This window comes from Leucopleurus acutus, assembly GCF_964270905.1.
Source record: "Leucopleurus acutus genome assembly, chromosome: 11".
Taxonomy (NCBI): domain Eukaryota; kingdom Metazoa; phylum Chordata; class Mammalia; order Artiodactyla; family Delphinidae; genus Leucopleurus; species Leucopleurus acutus.
Genome location: NC_139152.1, coordinates 43635398 through 43657811, shown reverse-complemented (window position 1 = coordinate 43657811; position 22414 = coordinate 43635398). Strand labels below are relative to the sequence as shown.

Below are 22414 nucleotides of genomic sequence, written 5' to 3'. Positions count from 1 at the left end.
ACAGCAAAAATAAAGGCAGCAAGAATAAAGGTATGAACATAAAGTGTGTATGGTGGTGTGTTGGGGTCAGGGGAGATTGAGCAGGAAAAAGGGGTATAAGATATGAAGCAGAAAATCGTGACTAGAGATAGACTGGGACCGGACTGGAAAGTGTAGACTTCCTGAAAGCAAAGGATTTTACGCAGGGGTCTGGTGGCAAAGTGGAAGATGGATGACTGAGGCTCAGGGAGACTAGAAGAAGGGAGATCAGTTACAAGACCTAAGCAGTAGCCAGGGTGAGTACTAGGACAATGGAAATTTTAAAAAAAAGAGGGAGGGAATTCCCTGGAGGTCCAGTGGTTAGGACTCCACGCTTCCACTGCAGGGGGCCCCAGGTGTGATCCCTGGTCAAGAAACTAAGATCCTGCAAGCCGCTCGGCGAGACCAAAAAAAAAAAATCCACAACCCCAACCTCCCAAAAAATAGATAAATAAAAGAGGGAAATAATTGAGATACACTGTATTTATTTATTTATTTTGGGCTGCGTGTGGGCTTTTCTCTAGTTGCGGCGAGCGAGGGCTACTTTTCATTGCAGTGCACGGTCTTATTGCGGTGGCTTCTCTTGTTGCAGAGCACGGGCTCTAGGCGCGTGGGCTTCAGTAGTTGTGGCTCGCGGGCTCTAGAGCGCAGGCTCAGCAGTTGTGGTGCTCGGGCTTAGCTGCCCCATGGCATGTGGGATTTTCCCGGACCAGAGCTCGAACCTGTGTCCCCTGAATTGGCAGGCAGATTTTTAACCACTGCGCCACCAGGGAAGTACCGAGATACACAGTATTGCTAATTGACAGGATTGGTAATCAAATGAACGTTGGTAGATGAAAGGCAGAATTATAAGATGATTCTGAGGGGAATGGGGGAATTCCCTCGTGGTTCAGTGGTTAAGAATCCACCTTCCAATGCAAGGGACATGGGTTCGATCCCTGGTGGGGAACCAAGATCCCATATGCTGCGGGGTAACTAAGACTGGACGCTGCAACTACTGAGCGCGCAAGCTCTGGAACCCTTGCGCCACAACTAGAAAGAAGCCCGCGAGTGTTGCAACGAAAGATCCCGATGCCGCAACTAAGATCCGATGCAGCCAAATAAATATTTTAAAAAAGAGATGATTCTGAGGTTTCAAGCATAAGTGATCAAGGAGTAGTAATACTGTTAAGTGAGGTGAGGAACACAAAGGATTATTTTTCTTTCTTACATGTAGAGTTTGAGTTATCTGTGGGACTTCCAGATGAAAATGTCCACTAAGCAGGCTGCCAGGATGAGAAAAAAGTGAGGCATTTTGATTTGGGAGTCATCAAAATGTATGTAATAGATAAAGAATGGATGCAACTTGTTTAGGGGTGAAGAGTAAGGAAAGGACCCAGGATGGGGAACAGCAGTATTTCAGGGACAGAGGAAGAAGTGGCTATGAAGGAGACTAAAACAAATAGAAAGGTTAAAGGAAAACCAGAAGTGCCTCAGTTTCACACTCAGTGGGAAGAAAGCACTAAGACACACACTGTTGCAAATAGGTCTAAGAGGCTAAGGACTGAAAGACCACGTGAGCAGGCAACCAAAGCGCTGGTATTGATAAGAAAAAATTTGGTAAACAATAGGTGCTTAACAAAGTGGACTGAGAGGTGAATAAAAGAGAAAAGTTAAATGTAAACTACTTTCACTAACTCTGGAAATGTTAAGAATCAGATCAGCAGCTTGAAGAGGAAGCACAAGTTTTTCAAAATGGGGGGGTGGGGGGCAGGGAGGCAGATTTTAACATGTTTATAGGCTGATAAAAGGGGACCCAGGAGAGACTGAAGATAAAAGGAGAAAATACTATCGAAACAAAGAAAAGAAGTTAAAGAAAACATGGTTGAGAGCACAAGTGGCAGGGTTGGCCTTGCAAAGAAAAAATATTTCTCTCAGAAGAGAAAAGGGGGTAAACTGGCACTGGTGAGTACCTACATATTTGTTAGACAGAAGAGAGGGAAAGTCTGAGGAAACTGATGCTTCTGTTTCATGAAATAGGAAGCAAATCACCTGCTGAAAACTGGGGTCAGGATTGGGAAATTTGCAATTAATGTTATGTCTCACTCACCAGACTATGAAGTACTTGTTAGCGGGGCTTGTCTTATTTCATTTTTTATCCTCAACCTAGCACACAGTAAGGGCTCAATAAATGTTTACTGACTGAATAGCTGGCACAACTATTAAAGGCCCACTTATGGCTCCAAAGCCAAAAAATAAACACTCCTCCCCAAAAAAACCTCCAATAAAGTCAAATATTAAAATGTTATATTGCTAATGGCTACATAAGGAAATCAACTGGCTGGCTGAGTGATTGACAAAACTGACATAGGGAATCAAATGACCAAAAATAATCAAGAATGCTGGTAGCTATATATAAACAAGCAACCAAGGATTCTTAGATAGGTAGGAAGGGAAGTAAAGGTATAGGCTGATGGGAAATGGGAAAGGCTGTCAAAATAACTTCAATTTCAGTTTCAAGGGGCCATGATCCAGATTCAATCATTTGAGACACAGGTTGGTAATTAACTAAACGTAAAATATGTTGGAGCTAGATCTTGGTTTCTAAATACCATTCTCCAATAAAAAGCACAAAGGCTCCTTGGAGAAATATCTGATCTAGGGCTGGGGCAGGGAAAATACAATATGAGCCTGAAGCATCTTGTGTATCAGAAAGAAAGAAAGTGCTCAAAAAAATAAATGGATGTAGCCATATCAAGGGGACACAGAAATCAACTTGAAAGCACTCCCAATGTCCAAAGCTGGGACAATTCCATCAAAATAGTGTATAATTGGATTATAACCACCCGCCTATAAAATAAATATACGTGAGTACATGCTAGTTTAAATTAATGAAGAAGAGACAGTTTCCTCACAGAAGCTTAATTCCCACCAACCCCATTAAGGGTGGCCTAGACTTACTTGCAAAGAATAGGGAAAGAGAAACAGTGGAGAAACCAAGCAAACACTACCTAAACCAGGTGTTGAAGGTTTTACCATCAGTAATGTCACGTGGTTATCACATACTCCTTGATAGGATGTGAAGGGCATTTCACCTGTGCACGTATTTTTTTTAAAAAACCTGTAAGCTCAGTCTAATCATGAGAAAAAAATCAGACAAATTCAGACTGGGGGATATTCTACAGAACATGGCCAATACTCCCAAAGACTGTCAAGGTCATGAAGAACAAGAGAAGACTAAGAAACTGTCACAGAGAAGACTAGGGAGACATATCAACTAAACGCCATGTGGTATCCTGCAATAGACCCTGGAACAGAAAAAGGCCAACAATGGATGAAGCCCATAAAGCCTGAGATTTAGCTAAAGTAATGTACCAGTGTCAGTTTCTTAATTTTGACAATGTACCATGACAATGTTAACAATGGAGAAAACTAGGGAAGGGGCATATAGAAACCCTCTGTACCATCTTTGCAACTTTCCTTTGAACTTAAAAGTATTTCGAATAAAAAGCTAAATAAAAAAAAAGTTGGGCCTGCCCCTGTTCCTCTAGGTCCTCCACATTTCTATGTAGTCGTGGCACACTGATTTGGTCATGAAACTCTTTACCCGAGAGTTAAGTGTTGGACAACTGCACTGATTAACATGTATGTAACAACAGTGTAGCTGGAAACCTTTGTTGGGTTTAGTATATGAAGTTATAACCATATTCTCCCCATTCCCAACCCTCTCAACACACCAGAGACATGGCTTTTTATTAAAAAAACTTTTTTTAATTGGTTTACAAAGGAGCTACAGACTACATTGAACTAATCTTTGTACAAAAAGGAAAAAAAAAAAAAAGCCCCAAAACACCCAGAGACAAAAGGTAGGGGGAGAGACAAGAAAGGAAGATACAAAAGAGCAGGAAGAAATTAAGACAAGAGATTAGCATCATACATACACAAGATCAAGGAGAAAAAAGAGCAAGAGAGATGAGAGAGCATTTAAAAGTTATTTCCCCACACAGCCCCGGTGATCATTGGATTGGAACCAACAACAATCACAGCATGAGATTATTAAGAGATTTAAAAAAGGCAACAGTGGTATGGAGACTGGTTATTGACAGTGTTAAGAGAGAGAAATAAACTTGTTTTAGGCACCAGAGACTGGAGCACTGCCCCTCCCTCCCAGAGGAGGAGAGACTCGGGAAGAGGAAGCAGGCCCTGGAGCAGCTGCCATTGGTGTGTGTAGACGTGGTCTCCTCAGGTCAACCTCAGCATGTTTTCCCAAAATCTTTGTGCCCTAGACTCTAGGTGAAAGCTATGGGATGCCACTGGGAGAAAGCGGTGATCAGAAATATGAAGACTTGCCCTTGTGCACACTGTTCAAGAGCAGCTGCTGGGAAAGTGGGGGTCTGGGTAGAGAATCCCATTCCTCTGTGGAGAAGGCACAGTGTAATTCCTGAAGGTGAGAAAGAGGAAAACACACACCCCAGGAGAGGTATCAACAAGGTCCTCACCACAGGCAGCCTCAGCCCCTTATGTTATGCTTTTTTTCGGATACTGAAGGGAGCTGAGGGACAATCACCATGCCTCTTCTTGCTCAGCAGGGACATGGAAGGCTGGGGTTGTTTGATAATGAGGAAAGGAGAAAATGGGACAAAATACTCATTTCCCTCAAATGAACATTGGGGAAGAAATCTTTTTGGGTTCGGAGAAGTCAAACTAGAGAAGACCTAGGAGGGGAATAAAGCCAGGGACTCCCATTTTTTTCCCTTTCCCAGACTCCAATCTAAGGCAAGTGAGCTAAATCTGGAAGAGGGAGTAGGAATTTAAGCTTAAGGCTGCTTCATGTCCTCCTGGGGGCTGGTGTTTAGGGAAGGCAGACAAAGAAAAGAAACAGGTCAACCTCAAAGCTGGTCTGCTCATCCTCCTAGATGAGGTCTGTACCCCAGGAGTAGAGCCAAGAGAGGCACCACAGAGCACACAGGCTCCTAAACAAAAGTAATAACCTACCCATACTTTATCAGCAGTTTTCAAAAGCAATGTTTTCCGGGATTGGAGAAGTGCCATATCCTCCTCCCTTTCCCCAAAGCTACTGCTGCCACCTTTCATCCTTGCACATAAGTTACTGGCTCTCTTCTAAGGGAGATGAAACTCTGAGATTTCACATTTCTCCTCCCAACTCCAAGAGGCTACTCAGCTTTGAATAGGGGAAAGGAGAGTTATGCAAAGGGCCCCTCACTTGAGGCAGCTAGACTATCCTCATTTCCTTGGTACCTGGATCAGAACTCCTTTGATCTGATCCCAAGGTCCAAAAGGCATCAGGGTACTTACAATTGAATGAAAACTTTAAGTAACTAGCACCAGGGCTCCCCCAAAGCACAAAAGGGGCCTGATTAATACCCTCAGAAGAACCCCTCAAAAGGTATATAAATTTATTGCGTCCTAGCAAAGATCTGCAGCTTCCAGTATTCACACAATGTGAAGATATTAACAATACAAAATATATTCTGAAGTCAAACATCTGCAGTTCATAGTGCTTTCTCAGATTTGTTAAAAAAATACAATGCTTAGTTTCCTATATAGGATATACAAAAGCAAAAAATATATATATGTATATAGTAGAAATAAAATCAATCAGCCATAGTAATTTACAGCCTTTGTCTCTAACCCTCCCCCAATCATAATCTTTACCCCACACTTCAGTCTATACTTTCTGGGATCAAGAGTTCTATCTATTCTGAACTCTGAGAAATGTCTGTTAAATTGCATTCTGCATAGCACCCACAAACAGGGTGCCAGTTGGGAAGTCCCTGAAGGAAGATAGTGTGGGCTGTTACTGCTCTGGGTAAAAAGTCAGACAGTCAAATGATAAGCAGATAAATGTGACTGGGCAACCTGAACGGACAAGGGAATAATGTTACCACTCCTCTGGGCACCCCGCACCCCACAAGATTTGGTCATTAAAAGGTTAAATAAAAAAGCAACTCTTGAAAAAAATTTAGAATCAATAGCCTGTCAGTTACATTAATTTCTTCTGGCAAAAAGTTCAGGGAAAGGGACTTTCATCAATAAACTCCTGACTCAAGGAATGTGGGCTCCTAACTTCCTGTGGAAAAGACTGAGTGACTTACTGCTGCTGGGAGACAAAAGCAGAAGCTGCTTCAGTTTTAGGGCCAAACAAGATACTGGATCTGGAGCTTCCTTGCTGAGAAGGAAATAGGGCAAGTGGAAAGAACTGGATATAAATTCACTCGTGCTAATGAATGGAGTTGAGGGTAAACCAGCATTCCATTCCAGAGAAAAACATCATCAAATAACCTTCTAAAAGCTTGTAGGCTTCAGCATCATTAAGCTAGTTTATATCTAACAACTTCATACTGGGGAAGATTCCATTCCTTGAAATGCTCTAGCAAAATACTACACACTTCAGTGAGTTATCCTGCCCCTTTTCTCCAAAAGATGCCTATGAACATGATTACAGACATAAAATAACAGGTTCTGAGTTCTGCCTTTCAGAGGGAACAAAGGGTGCGATAAGTGGCTGGGCATGGATAACTTCTACTTCTGGGCATGGATAACTTCTACAGTATTAATAGAATTTGATCTGGGGAAAAGTTCCTTGCAATACTTCCTGTGTTAAAAACAGTATTAAGTCTGCAGAGAAAGGACCAAATGAAGTAAACTTTTGTTTAGAATGTTAAGTTATTGTATTTCAGGTTAAACAACACCACAAACTTACCCAAACCCTAATTCGGATAGATTTTATATAAAATATATAGTAGAATTATAGCATCATCTATTTGTAGTCAAGGTAAATAGATTCATGAAAGGAACTAGGACTCTGCTATAAATCCGGATGTTTGTTTCACTTTCAAACACAAAAATAGTTTCTTCTTTTAAAAGTGCAGTAGAATATCCCCCATTCATAATTGTAACTAATTTAGCAAAAGCAAAGAAATGACCTCAGGAACATACCCAGGTTTTAAGATAGATTTCTAGGTAATGGGCCTGAAAGGCATTTGATCTGAATTTATTTTCCAACAATTTCAAATATTAATTTCTCATCTGTGTGTAGATATATACAGGCACAAACACACATTCACACACAGTCATACACAAACACTTCACTTTCTATCAGATTAGGGTAATTTTTTATTGCAGGTCTCTTATAGTATTGGCTAACAGAAAACCTATCCCCAACCTAACAGATTACACACATACACACAGCCATTTCCACACTTCCTCACAGTGAAAAGCTCTCTGACAAGACACCAGAAAGTCGAGAGAGACAATGTTTTAATGGCTGGGCCTTGAGGACAACTCTGGTTGCATTTAAATCTCAGTGCCAAATGCACTAAGAGTTCCCTGCCGCTATAAGTTTTGGATCAGTCTCTTCAGCAATCAGGCCACGGAGAAAGCAGGATGGTTTTTCCTGATCTCTCCTATAAACCACAGTGGTAAGACAAGATTTCTCTTTGTTCTGGGCTATCATTCCCATGATCGTGTGTGCTTCCTTTCCCCTTAGGAACCACCCAAGGAAGAGTTAAGGGAAAAGATCAAAGAACCACTGCCTTGCCACTGGTCCATGTTCTGGAGTTTTGCAGAATGGAAACCCAGAACAGGTTCATTGGCTGATGCTCCTTAATAACATAATGGGAAAGAAACTACTGGGGATGTTCAAAAGAGGAAGTGTATTTCCTTTCAGAATGTGAACTCAGAAGCCCACACATCAAAGCTGAGAGCTACCTTGGAAGACAGTTGTACAAAGGTCCAAATAATCCACTAACTCCTGAACTGGACTACTTGAGTCACTTCCGCTTCTGAGCACATCATTTTCCTATTGAAAGCCCCTACCTATTATTTGACCATCTTTTCACAGTTTATATAAACTGATCCCAGATTATAACCTTCAAAGGGTCTCTTGTACAATTTCGTAGAAGGACTTCTGATTCTTGATGCTTAGAGCAGCTAATGAAGAGAGAGGTGCCTTTGACTCTCCAGCGCCAAGAGGGTGCCTGCGTCAGTAGTATTTTGAACACTCTCTTCACAGCTACCTCAAGCATTTGCCTGAGCTTCAAGGCTACTCTACTCTGCTGCTGGGACTAGGGACTTTAAAAGAATGACAGAAGTGCCTCATCCAGGGACCACTACCAAAAACAAAGCATGAAGTGATCAGGTAAGAGAAGGGGAGACAGAAATGGTTGAGTCAAGGAAGGAGTGCAAGAAGCTGATCCCAAATTAAAAGACAAAATTAAGAAAGGAAAACATTATGTATGTATATATAAACTAAAAGCAGAGCATATAAATGCTTAATCTGGTGGGAAGCCAAGACAACATCTATAGAAAATCTTGATGTGTCACAACAAGGCTCAGCCATAAGGAAATAAGGCAATATAAAAAAAAAAATGACCAAGTTATTTTGGTCACAGAATGGTCTCCTTCCTCCTCCCAGCCAACCCCTGCAAATGCATCTCTATATATCTTTTATATATATATATATATATATAATATAGAATCTGCTTTTTGTTAAAAAGTATTTCAATGATCATATATATTTATCAAGGCATGATGGCTTTAGGAAAGGGGGGATCCATCATGGGGGAGCTGAGAAGGGAAATGCAGGAAGTGGAGACTGGGGTAAGAAGTGTTAAGAAACTGTTTGGGGTCAAACAAATGCTCATCAAAGGGTGGCACCAACAGAATTTTCACTAATGTTTCCCACTTCAAGGAGGTACTGATGATACAGGTGGATGCCAGGACCCCATCTCTTCTCTTGTATCCCTCCCCCAATTCTTCCCACCACCATGCATTTTTAATGCCTCACGGCTCTCTCTCTCCCACATGTCTCTTGGACCCATGCTACCTTGCATCCCAGGGTTGATGGGTATGGCCCATATGTCTCTGGCCCCGGGTGCCTGATCTCAGAAGCCATTGCCACTGATATTAATGGACTGCAGATCTGCCACCTGCATGACGTTGATGCCACTGTTGGCAAGACGGGCAATACCCTCTGGACAGATGGCCTCCATGGCTACCATGTTGGTGGTGATGAGGGCCGAAGGGGTGGAAGTGCCGCTGCCTTCTGAACCTGCCCCACTGTCCAGGGGCAAAGTGCCCACACTTAGGGCTACACCTGGGCCTCCCTTCTTATTCTGGTGGGTCTTAATATGCTTTGACAGGTGGTCACTCCTCATGAAGCGCTTGGGACACTCAGGGCAGGCAAATTTCTTCTCACCTAGGTAAAGGAAGAGAAAGAAGATGAGAAACTCACATCTCAGGAAGCCTTGTCCAATTCACTGCTTTCAAACTATATAAGGCAGAATAAAGCTAGTCCTAGAAGGTGATTACAAACAAGAAAAACCTGGTGGCTATCTTTTGCCTTTTGGGGGAACAAAAAATAAGTAAAGGCTGGGGAATACTCAGAAAGGAAGGAGTATAGCAGAAAAGTAAGGCAGGACCTTCAAAATCCCACTCAAAAGCTAGCTCCTTCCTTCTTAAGGGTTTTCCAGATTAACTCCAATTCCATTCATGATCCATACAATCAGTTTCAAACATAAGTTGCTCAGAAATTTTAGTTATTTCATAGATATATTTTGTGTCTTTTTCTTTTTTTGACTTGAAATGTTAGAAATTTCTTTATTATTACTCATTAAGCATCAGCTTAATACTGCGGAAATTTCAAATCGCCCCCCAACCCCAAATTCTTGATAAAGAGCTCTTTTAGTAAAGACACGCTCTCTTCTCTCCTCTGTATAAAACTTTACAATAAAGGCAAAGAACTGTGTACATCTTGCTGTAAATGCTGCCCATAGCTGTGGAGACAGTGTCTTCCCAAGGCACCCTTTACTGTCCAGGTCCTGAAAGACTCTTGTTCATGAACTGTCTCTTCGCAAAGCGAGTCCACCACTTGCTGTGTTTATCTTCCTGAGGGTCAAAAACTTTCTCACAAAGTCTCAGTCCAGTCTCTTGCCTCAGCTGTTGTAAGCAGGCCCTCACCACTTCATCTTCCTGTTTGTTTGCAGGTTTGGCGTAAATTGCATTAAGTGGAAAACCAGGCTCTCCAGGAATGGGAAAATTAGTGATTCCCAGCGTATACATTTCTTTCTCGCCTTGGCTTTTAGAATTGCAATTTTCTGAGTTTCTTTAGACACTGAGAAATGTAAAGAGTTATATATATCAAGGTCCTATCAGCTTCATTCTTAATTTCATAGTTTTTGAAGAAGACATTGGCCTTGAAGTAACAGATAGCTTCATCCACAATATCTGTATCTTTTGTCTCTCTAGGAGTGGGTCCTTTGAAGTGACTTCTGATAGGCAACAGTGCCATGATTCCAATGAGTGTGGTGTCAGGGTCCATGGGGGAAGAGTGGTAAGCCGGCATCTTGGAGGCACCCAGGTTTCAACCCCAATGAGGAGGATCGGGTTAGAGCACGGTGCTATTTTGTGTCTTTTTATTCTGGTCTATTACTACCTCTCCCTTCCCCAAGTTCCTGCTCACCTGTGTGTGTGCGTTTGTGCCTCTGTAACTCGTCCGAACGTGTGAAGCGCTTCCCACAGTATGACCAGGTACACATGAATGGTCTCTCGCCTGTATGCCAGCGCAAGTGTGCCCGTAGGTGTGAGGTCTTGCCATATACTTTGCCACAGCCTTGCATATGGCAAATGTGCTGTTTCTTCTTGCCAGGATCCCCAGAGCCCCTGGAAGCGAGAACACAACTATTCATCATTCATTCTAGAGACAAAAATGAAAGAATCACAAAGTATACATCATAATTACTGGATCCACTCAAAACTAATCCAAACTTTTATTTAAAAAAAAAAGCCCTCTCTTTAGTATCAAAAGATAAATCTTTAGTTGACTCGGATGTTTGATGTTTGAAGAGATAATCATTCTCAAGGTGACTTGTGAAATGTGAGAGGCATTTTCTTATATTTTTCTGGAAGTTAAGTCTCAATACAAGCATTTTCCATGAGAACTACTGTGAATATGGTGACATGGTGATATTTTTGGCTGGGAACTTACTTAATGAACAAAGCGTCTCTCCATTTAAGCACTTGGTGGAGAACTTTAACGAAAACATAATATTTTACAACTATAGAACTTTTCTCCTAGAATAAAGGTCAAGAGCCAAACAGTAAAGATTAAAAGCTGAAAAGAGGGCTTCCCTGGTGGCACACTGGTTAAGAATCCACCTGCCAATGCAGGGGACACAGGTTCGAGGAAGATCCCACGCGCCGCGGAGGAACTAAACCCGTGCACCACAACTACTGAGCCTGCGCTCTACAGCCCACAAGCCACAACTACTGAAGCCCATGTGCTGAGAGCCCACGCTCCGCAACAAGAGAATCCACTGCTATGAGAAGCCCACGCACCGCAATGAAGAGTAGCCCCTGCTCACCGCAACTAGAGAAAGCCTGCGCAGCAACCAAGACCCAAGGCAGCCAAAAATAATTTAAAACAAACAAACACAGAAACTGAAAAGACAGCAATATCAGAGACTTCAGTGGAAAAGGATGATGGGATGGATAAAAGTCAAAAGAGGGGAAATAAGGACCCTAACTAATTCAAGGTATGTAAAAAAAAATATTCCCTATATGGAGCAAATCCTAAGCTCCTCTCAGGAAATCAGCTCTGAAATGTTTTTGCCAAACCAATTTGTACCATGTGTGAACCATTAGTGGGCACTGGGGAGATTTCCAAGAGGGATTTTTCTTGGGTTTTAACAGCACATATTAGTGGGGCATGGGGAGGGGGGAACCAACACTAACAGAAATGAAATCATACTTAGGTAGAAATCACAGAATTTCCTTCAAAAACTTAAATCCACTTTAAGCTTTGTGAGAGGGAAACTCTATTGTACTCAAGTGCTTTTGATTCAAGTTTTTCCTGTAATATAGGGTAACCTACAAAGAATTCAAATTATTTCTTGTTTTGGTACATTTCTTATTTTTGTGCTTATTTTTAATGGAACAAAACTTTAACAGATTTTTTTCAAAGGCATTTAAAAAACTATGTGACTTTTGGGCTTCCCTGATGGTGCAGTGGTTAAGAATCCACCTGCCATTGCAGGGGACATGGGTTCGAGTCCTGGTCCAGGAAGACCCCACATGCCACGGAGCAACTAAGCCCGTGTGCCACAACTACTGAGCCGGCGCTATAGAGCCCACGAGCCACAACTACTGAAGCCCGCATGCCTGGAGCCTGTGCTCCACAAGAGACGCCACTGCAATGAGAAGCCCGCGCACCACAATGAAGAGTAGCCCCCGCTCGCTGCAACTAGAGAAAGCCCCCGTGCAGCAACGAAGACCCAAGGCAGGGGCTTTCCTGGTGGCACAGTGGTTAAGAATCCGCCTGCCATTGCAGGGGACATGGGTTTGAGCCCTGGTCCAGGAAGATCACACATGCCGTGGAGCAAGGAAGCCTGTGCGCCACAACTACTGAAGACCGCGTGCCTAGAGCCCGTGCTCCGCTACAAGAGAAGCCACTGCGATGAGAAGCCTGCGCACCACAACGAAGAGTAGCCCCCGCTTGCCGCAACTAGAGAAAAGCCCACGCACAGCAACGAAGACCCAACTCAGCCAAAAATAAAATAAATTTATTTTAAAAAAAAGACCCAATGCAGCCAATAAATAAATAAATTTATAAAAAACTATGTGACTTTCTATTCTCTTTCAAAATCAGTGACTTGAAAAAAAGTAACTTGGAGCTCTCCAGAGATAATACTGAATAGCCAGTACACTAATGAGAAAATTCGTCAGAATTCTCTTCTGTAGGACATATTAGATTCCTTGATGGAAGAATTTTCTACCCAGAATAAGTATTTTTATCAATTTTGAGAGAAAAAAAGATTATGGAAAACTCATGATTTTCACACAGCCACTGTAAAAAATCATTACAGTAGGTATGTTTCTTTTTCTTTGCCAGGCTGTTTTATAAGCTATCTTGTTAGGGGACTTCCCTGGTGGAGCAGTGGTTAAGCATCCGCCTGCCAATGCAGAAGACACGGGTTCGAGCCCTGGTCCGGGAAGATCCCACATGCCGCAGAGCAGCTAAGCCCGTGCGCCACAACTACTGAGCCTGCGCTCTAGAGCCTGCGAGCCACAACTACTGAAGCCCGTGCACCTAGAGCCCATGCTCCTCAACAAGAGAAGCCACCGCGATGAGAAGCCTGCGCACCACAACAAAGAGTAAACCCCACTCGCCACAACTAGAGAAAGCCCACGTGCAGCAACGAAGACCCAACACAGCCAAAACTAAATAAATAAAATAAATAAATTTATTAAAAAAAAAAAAAAGAGTTGAAAAGGATCAGAGCTGGAACCAAGACCCCATATATAATCTAATCAAAAGCACTGTGCTGTCTCTGATCCCTTTGCAACACTGCCAACACTTAAAAATTTTTAAAAATAACCCTTTCTTTTTACCTCCAAGTCTATTAATTTTTCTTCTTTATACGCTTAAGAGATTGGCTGAGTCAACTTACCTTCCTTCACTATCTTTACAGTAGGGGCAGGTGCATGCTTCCCGCCGGGTCCTCCGACCAGCTTGGGGTTGGGGATCTGGGCTGTTCTCTCCTTCCTCTCCACCTGTTGGGTCATCATGTATTCCATCACCACCAGCCCCATGGAGGCCAAGCTGAGCTCCATGATCACCTGAAATTAAGCGAGTAAAAGGGTCAAGGTGGGAAGTAGGGGAAGTCGTCACAGTCGCAGGCATCTCAGTGACACTTCACTTTTACAGCACCATTTCTTCAAAACTTTGAAGTCACATTCACTGATACTGCCCATACTTGAAATCTCAAGAATCAGAGTTGAAGAAACAAAGAGCCAATAAGTCTATGAAAACATGCTCATTCTCACTCAATTTTTAAAATGCAACTCTATTTATAATAGACTTGTAATTTTTCACCTACCAGGTTACAAAAAGTTAAAACTCTAATAATGCACAGAATTGGCAAAGGATACAGGGAAACAGGCGTTTTTATATACAGGTGGTGATATCCTGCAGCTTGCAGGATATTAGTTCCCCAACGAGAGACTGAACCTGCGCCCTCAGTAGTGGAAATGCGGAGTCCTAACCACTGGACCACCAGGGAATTCCCAGTACAACCTTTTTGAAGGCCAATTTGGCAATATTATTAAAAATTTAAGTGCACATCTTCAAAGAAATTTCACTTTGAATCAGCAATGTCCTATGGATATATTCACGAGTACACAAAGATATGTGACAGTAATGTTTTCTGTAGCTTTATAATAACAAAAACGGAAAAAAATCAAAATGTACACCACTGAGGAACTAGTTAAGTAAATTACGATAAACTTATGCAATGGACTACTATACGTGCATTAAAAAGAATGAGATAAAGTTCTGTACTGTTATAGAAAGATGTACAACAAATCTCTTATTCATTCCCAGAACTAAAGTGCTATGAAACCAACCAAATGGAAGTGACTAAAAATAAGACTTCAAGGGATTCCAAACTAGAAAACATACAAAACCAGAAAGAGGAAACTTCCTAAAATGAGCAAAAAATTGTGCTGAATATTCAGCGGGAAATAGTACATGTACATTATAAATTTTAACACAAAGAGAAAAGGAAAGAGCTGAGGTCAAAGTTAATTTTTTCTTTTTTTTCTTTTGGCCATGCTGCGCAGCATGACAGAATCTTAGTTCCCCAACCAGGGACTGAACCCACGCCCCTTGCAGTGGAAGCACAGTCTTAACCACTGAACTGCCATGGAAGGTCCTCTAAGTTAATTCTGTGTAGCTAGATATACACCCCAGGAAAGTTTCGGTTTGGGATTGGATGCTTTTCAGAATGCTACAAAAAGGAAGAAAATATCGTGCATACAATCTATTATGTTACTTGATGTCATTTCCTTTTAAAGATAAATTTGTGGACTTCCCTGGTGGCACAGTGGTTAAGAATCCACCTGGCAATGCAGGGGACATGGGTTCAATCCCTGGTCCGGAAAGATCCCACATGCTGTGGAGCAACTAAGCCCGTGCGCCACAGTTACTGAGCCTGCCCTCTAGAGTCCGCGAGCCACAACTACTGAGCCCACGTGCCACAACTACTGAAGCCTGCGTGCCTAGAGCCTGTGCTCTGCAACAAGAGAAGCCACCACAATGAGAAACCCGTGCACTGCAATGAAGAGCAGCCCCCGCCCGCATGCCGCAACTAGAGAAAGCCCACGTGTAGCAACAGTCCCAAAGCAGCCAAAAATAACTAAAATTATTTTTTAAAAAATAAATAAAGATAAATCTGTATGAATCACTATAATTTCTGTCCTGGTTAAATTAAAATAGATAAATGCTACAAAGCTCCAGGCCAGTGTTTTCTCAAACTTTTTAAACTTGCAACCCACAGTTAAAAAATATATATGACACTGTGACCTAGTACATAAACATGTAACTGAAACAAGTTTCACAAAAAATGCTTACCCTTATGATAAGCAGGGTATTCTGAAATTTTCTAGACTCTATTTAAATTTTTTTTCCTTAATGCTGGTCATGACCCAGTATATCGATTTTATGAGTTACTAATGGGTCACACTTGACATTTTCAAACACCGCCGCTCTAGGCCAATAGACAGAAGCAATGTTTTAAAGGAATACGTAACATTCTTTTCAAGCTTTCAAATCTATCAATAAGCATTCACCTATGAAAGCACCTTGTAAATAAGTTAATGACTCTATTCATATTTAAGATTCCAATAATTGGAGAGTGTTGAAATGGCCAGCTTTGTTTTATCTATTTTATGAAGAAGGAAACTAAATAAATGGGGTAGGTCAGACTTAACATCTAGAAACCTAGGCTCTTAACTTTACTTTTGTACCTAATTTCAACTCTTTTCAGCTCATCAACGTAATTTCGAGTCACAATACCTAATAAGCAGCTCTCTTTGTACTTTCTTTCTCACTCTACCACTTCTAAGCACCAGCTTATTGCATTAAAATAAATTTAATTTGAATATTTTGAGATTTTCATGATACTTGCAGAACTAAAACTGGGAAGTATTGGAGTACAGGTTAAGAACAAGTTTTGAAGTAAGACAGACCCTAGGTAAGAGCCCCTACACTATGATTTGATTTGCTTTTCTGGCAGTGATCGAGTAACTTCTCTAGTTATCAATTTCTCCATCAGTAAAATTGGGATGAAATCTTAACAATCTCATAAAGTTATTGTGAAAAACAAATGAAATAATACATGTAGGGAGCTTAGCATAGTACCTGTCACATAGCAAACATTCAATACATTGTAGCTATTACTATTAGGAAAATATCTTGTGGAAAAAAGATAGTGAGAAATCATGGAATAAGATACACCAGTATTTCACATAATCATTCCACCTTAAAATTGTATGTGTTACTGAGTGGAAACTCCCCCTAGTGGGGATGGAGAATTTATCCTTTAAAATAAGCCAAATAGCTCAGCAGACAAGACAGGATGCTAGTTAGTATTGCCAGTGGTTACCTACCAAAAATTACCTTCAGAAGAGAAATTTATAAAACTGTAGATCCAGCTATCTATAATAAGTCTTTAGAAATAAGACAAAACTGTGGTGTATATCAGCAGATCATCTTCTTTGATCTATTTTCCAAGCTAACCTAACTCCATTAAAATTTGAGAAGCAATTCATTAATCCCCAAAGTTCTCCCTTGTCCCAATCAACTGGAAAGAGGCAAATCTTTCTCCACTTTATTGAAACATAAGAATAATATTCAAGATAGGCATAATACACTAAATAGGAACACAGAGAAATACTTAGATATCAGGACTACTAAAACTAAATCTCTAACCCTCTTTTCAAATTCTTATGAAATGGACAGTCAAAAATTAACATCCTCCTGGACCCCCACAATGATTTCAAATTTTTTTAAAATAAGAAAACTGAGAATGGGCTTAGATAAAATGAACAATTTTGAATTTCATTTAACAAAAAGAACGGATAAAATGTCAACAAAGCATCAACATCAGACCAAAATCTGTTTCCTGCCTCTTTTAATAACAGTTTTAGAAAAAGAACAGTTTTATCTTAAAATGTGGCACTGGTTAAGCAATGAAATAAATTATGGATTTTCCTTTCCATGATTAAAATAACTAGTAAACCAAAGGCACAGTTTAATGACAGTCTTGCCCAACCCAGTGGTTGCCTCTAGCATCAGTTTCTGAAATAGCTATGGTAGTTACACACTTTTTTAGTTTCCTCAAAGTGAAGAAGTGTGCTGAAGTCATGAACTTTCAAGACCACCACATGGTAAGTCAAACACCCTATTCTTCTCTGAGAAAAAACTTGGGTAATACTAAAATAAGATCAAATAAGAACCTCCTCAGTAATTTTCAGAAGGGTGGTTCCCATACACTTCCCTATTTATCTGCTTTCTGAAATGATTTTGGGAACACTGTGTTCTTTAACTTTAATTCAGTAAGTATTAATACAGTAAGACTAAAACTTTAAAACTATACCTATATTAAACACACACTGGGTTTCCTGAATATGTTTCAATTTACACAACAGATTTAACTCAAAGAAGCGTATCTCAGACCACAAAGTGTTTGTGTCTTTTCAGCCATGTTGAAACAGAATATTGGTAACACCACTTATGCGTGAGGAACAGGTATCCAGAATATGTCCCCAAATCAAGAAATAAAAACATCTCTAAGGACTTCCCTGGTGGTCCAGTGGGTAAGACTCTGTGCTCCCAATGCTGGGGGCCCGGGTTCGATCCCTGGTTGGGGAACTAGATCCCACATTCCACAAGTAAGAGCCCACATGCTGCAACTAAGACCCCACATGTTGCAACTAAGACCCGGTGCTGCATTAAAAAAAAAAAAGTCTCTAGTAACAGAAATAGATGATTCACAATACATAAGGATCCAGGGATTGAACCGAAGCCCTCAGCAGTTAAATTCCTAACCCCTGGACTGTCAGGGAATTCTCCTTTATATTTCTAAACAATAATAATTTTATTAATCTAGTTTCCCAGTCCAAACAAAGTATATTAGAGGTAGAAAATTAGAGAAAAAGGAATAGAAGAATCATACCTTTAATGGCACAAAAACTGACAACTGGGAGTGATATACATAAATGACCCATAAATCCATCCCTATATTGACTATTTGGTTACTCTTGAAGTACAGTCTAATGTAAAAGAGATAAGATAAATGCTTGATTCTGTCAATTAGTAGTTTTTAAAATAATGAGTTGGTTTCCTAGACTCCTTAAAAAGTGACTAACGGGGCTTCCCTGGTGGCGCAGTGGTTGAGAGTCCGCCTGCCGATGCAGGGGACACGGGTTCGTGCCCCGGTCCGGGATGATGGCTGGGCCCGTGAGCCATGGCCGCTGAGCCTGTGCGTCTGGAGCCTGTGCTCCGCAACGGGAGAGGCCACAACAGTGAGAGGCCCACGTATGGGGAAAAAAAAAAAAAAGTGACTAATGAGTTCTCCTTTTCTTAAAAATCAAGTTTCCTGAGATACAATTCACATACAATAAAAATTCACCCTTTTAGTAAGTTTAGACCAGGGTTCTCAAACTGGCACCATTATACTCCCCAGGAGACATCTGACAATATAGGCATTTTTGATTTTCATGTTTGGCATCTTAGTGCTGCTAAATATTCTACAATGCATAGGACAGCTTTGCTCCTCCCCCCCCAAATAATTACCTGGATCAAAATGTCAATAGTGCTGAGGTTGAGAAACTATGCTTTAGGCAAATGTATACAGTAAGTAATGTAACCACTAATAAAGCATGATACAGAATATTTCCACCACCTCAAGTAGTTCCCTTAAGCCCCCCCCCATAGTCAGTCTTTTTTGCATTGATATGAACTCATGGATTTAAACATATTTGATGCTTCTATCCACTGCAGTTATTATCCTTACTGATGCTCAAGCTATCCTGTACTTGGCCACAGAAACATCAAGTTGGCTCCTTTGTTCTTTGACAAGATGTCTCACGTTTGATATTAATTTTCTGCTCTAGATCTAGAATCAGCTATTTCTTCAAGTATTCCTAGTTTCTTTTCATGGGAAATTAGTATTCAGGTACCGTAATCTGGTCCTCTAGTCATTTTAACTATTTGAAGCTCTAGTAGATTCCACAGGAAGGGATCATGTGAACACTCTTTCCTTTATTCTTACATGTTAGTGATCTTTATACTTGGAGGTCTATTTGTCTGAACAGAAAATTCTTGGTTGTTGTTTTATTTCCTTGATTCTCTTAAATGTTAATCCATTGCATTCTAACACTAAACATGCTGTCAAAAAGTCTAGTGAAAATCCATTTTCCTTCATTTGTAAGTGATTAGGTCTTTTTTTGCTAGGATGCCCAAATGTCATTTTTCTTTAAAGTCCACCAGTTTTAATAGACTATGTCTCAGTGTTGGCCATTCTGGGTCGATTTCCCCAGGCACATTTTAAAATTTTTAAAATAAATTTATTTATTTATTTAAATTTTTTTGCCTGCATTGGGTCTTTGTTGCTGTGTGCCGGCTTTCTCTAGTTGCGGCAAGCAGAGGCTACTCTTTGTTGTGGCGCGTGGGCTTCTCTTTGCGGTGGCTTCTTTTGTTGCAGAGCATGGGCTCTAGGCGCACAGGCTTCAATAGTTGTGGCACATGGGCTCAATAGTTGTGGCTTGTGGACCCAAGAGCACATGCTCAGTAGCTGTGGCTTGCGGGCTTAGTTGCTCCACAGCATGTGGGATCTTCCTGGACCAGAGCTCGAACCCGTGTCCCCTGTATTGGCAGGTGGATTCTTAACCACTGTGCCACCAGGGAAGTCCCTCCCAGGCACATTTTGGGAAAGTTTTCTTTCTGTCCCATGCATTTGGCTGTTTTCTTCCTCAGGAACTTAGTTAAGATGAATGTTGGTTCCTCCTTGCCTATATTTTGTATCATTTCTTCTCAAACCCCTTTACTTCTTTTTTTTGTAATTTATTTTTATTTATTTATGGCTGAGTTGGGTCTTCGTTGCCGTGCGCGGGCTCTTTTCTCTAGTTGTGTTGAGCGGGGGCTATCCTTCGTTGCGGTGTGTGTGCTCACTGCGGTGGCTTCTCTTGTTGCAGAGCAGGGGCTCTAAGCACGCAGTCTTCAGTAGTTGCGCCTCACAGGCTCTAGGGCGCGGGCTCAGTAGTTGTGGCACATGAGCTTATTTGCTCTGCAGCATGTGGGATCTTCCTGGACCGGGGATCGAATCCATGTCCCCTGCATTAGCAGGTGGATTCTTAACCACTGCGCCACCAGGGAAGTCTTTCTTTTTTTGCTTTCTTTTATTTTAAAAGCTTCCCTCCTTCTATTAAATATAACAAATTGATTGCTTTATTTTGTGTTGAGTCATATTTGTTGTCATAATTTGATGTTCCTTTTATTTTCATCTTTATTTCTGAAATGATTTTTTCCTCTTATTTCTAATTTTTTTGTGTGGTCCATCAGTTCTCTTTTCAAATTCTCCTTTTCTCCAATCACCTCAATTCTGATATTTTCCTAAATAGAATGTAAACTTCCATCATTTCCTAAATTAGCTAATTTTCAATTTTCATCTGTTTGGTGAGCATGTCTTTCCAGGAGCCTTCCACTGCCTTAGGGAGTTTTTCTGCTTCTTTCTGTTGTTGCTATTGCTATCTTTTGCTAATAGTAGTTGTACATGGATTCAAACTCATTTTTAAACTTAAGTGAGTTTTCCTGTAATTTTGTGAGGAAGGGGTATGAGCCAGGATGGGTTTTTCTAAGCTTCATGGCTTTAGAGATTTTCTCTTATTTTTGAAAAGTGACTAACAAACAAAACACAAAACAAAAAACATACAACTCTTCCTTCTTTCTACCCTCTGCTCTTTCTCTGACTTTTACCTTGTCCTTTTCTTTGTTCCTGTCTTGCTCAAAGTGGATTCTACCCCTAGAAGTTTCTCTCAGTGCAGTTTTGCATTAGAACTTCAGTTTGTTAATTTCAAAAGTTGCCACAGTTTATCTCCATTCCCTCCTACACACCCTCTAAGGGCAGAACCCCTTCCCAGTTTCAGTTACTGTTCTAGATGTTTCTCCAGTGAATACCTGTTGGTGATTTAGAGGTTCTCCTGTTCTCAGGGCCATCAGAAACCCTGTTGCCTTCCCTCTGCTTCCTTCCCTTCACAAATGCCAATAATCAAAGATCTACAGTTCACTGCAGATACAAGGTTTGATTGTAAAGTTTTTGGTTTTGCTGTCCTAGTTTCTCTAGCTATTGTAATTTTTTTTGTTTTGGAACAATTTTAGATTGATAGAAACATTACAAAGATACTTCAGAAAGTTCTTGTATATTCTTCTTCCTTTAATGTTAACATCTTACATAACCAAGGTACATTAGTCAAAACCAATAAATTAATATTGGTATAATACTAGTAACTAAACTGTAGACTTTACTTGGATTTCACCAGTTTTTCACTAATGTCCTTACTCTCTACCAGGATCCTATCACAATACCACATTGCATTTAATTGTCACGTGTCCTTAGGCTCCTCCGATCTGTGACAGTGTCTCAGTCTTTCATGACCTTGACAGTTTTGAAGAATACTGGTTGGTATTTTGTAGAATGTCCCTCAATTTGGATTTGTCTGATGTTTTCTCATTAGACTGGAGTTATGGGTCTTGGAGAAGAATACCACATAAGTGAAATGCCCTTCTTATCATATCATATTAAGAGGTACATGATATCAACATACTCTGTTTTTAGGAGGAAGATCCAGGAAGATTTAAAAAACTGGCCGCCATTACGTTCCCACAATTTTCAGTAAATAATCTTTTGAAAGTTTTAAAATAAAAAAAGAGGGCTTCCCTGGTGGCGCAGTGGTTAAGAATCCACCTGCCAATGCAGGGGACACGGGTTCAAGCCCTGGTCCAGGAAGATCCCACATGGCACAGAGCAACTAAGCCCGTGCGCCACAACTACTGAGCCTGCGCTCTAGAGCCCGCGAGCCACAACTACTGAAGCCTGTGCGCCTAGAGCCTGTGCTCCGCAACAAGAGAAGCCACCGCGATGAGATGAGAAGCCCGTGCACTGCAACAAAGAGTAGTCCCCTTTCAACTAGAGAAAGCCCGCACGCAGCAACAAAGACCCAACGCAGCCAAAAATAAATAATAAATAAAATAAATAAATTTTAAAAAATAAAAGAAACAAAGAGTCATTCATCTAAAATAATTATTTAGGTGGACTCCTCATGCTCTATGTGTGGTCAGTGGTATGTATATGTATGTGCACTAGGCTATGGCACTCAATAGCAGATACTAATTCTTTTTTTTTTTTTTGGCTGCTCTGCGCAGCATGTGGGATCTTAGTTCCCTGACCAGGGATCAAACCTACGCTCTCTGCATTGTTAGTGCGGAGTGTTAACCACTGGATCACCAGGGAAGTCCCAGCAGATACTAATTCTTGTTCCCAGTTTTCAATCTCTCTTT

General features: G+C 41.0%; 1 protein-coding gene and 1 pseudogene across 2 annotated transcripts in view; both read right to left on the bottom strand.

Annotated features, from left to right (window-relative positions):
• Positions 1 to 3640: 3640 nt before the first annotated feature.
• SP1 (Sp1 transcription factor) overlaps positions 3641 to 22414 on the bottom strand; it is a 44859-nt gene continuing 26085 nt past the window's right edge. Inside the window, exons 4-6 of the mRNA XM_082849855.1 lie at positions 13467 to 13635; positions 10481 to 10680; positions 3641 to 9217 (exon numbers count right to left, since the gene is read on the bottom strand). Of these exons, the coding sequence (XP_082705981.1) occupies positions 8904 to 9217; positions 10481 to 10680; positions 13467 to 13635 (683 nt within the window). The 3' untranslated portion in view covers positions 3641 to 8903. The remainder of the gene's footprint in view (positions 9218 to 10480; positions 10681 to 13466; positions 13636 to 22414) is intronic.
• On the bottom strand, positions 9823 to 10394 carry LOC309968532 (actin-related protein 2/3 complex subunit 3-like; annotated as a pseudogene). The gene has a single exon. The product of its transcript is annotated as an actin-related protein 2/3 complex subunit 3-like (transcript).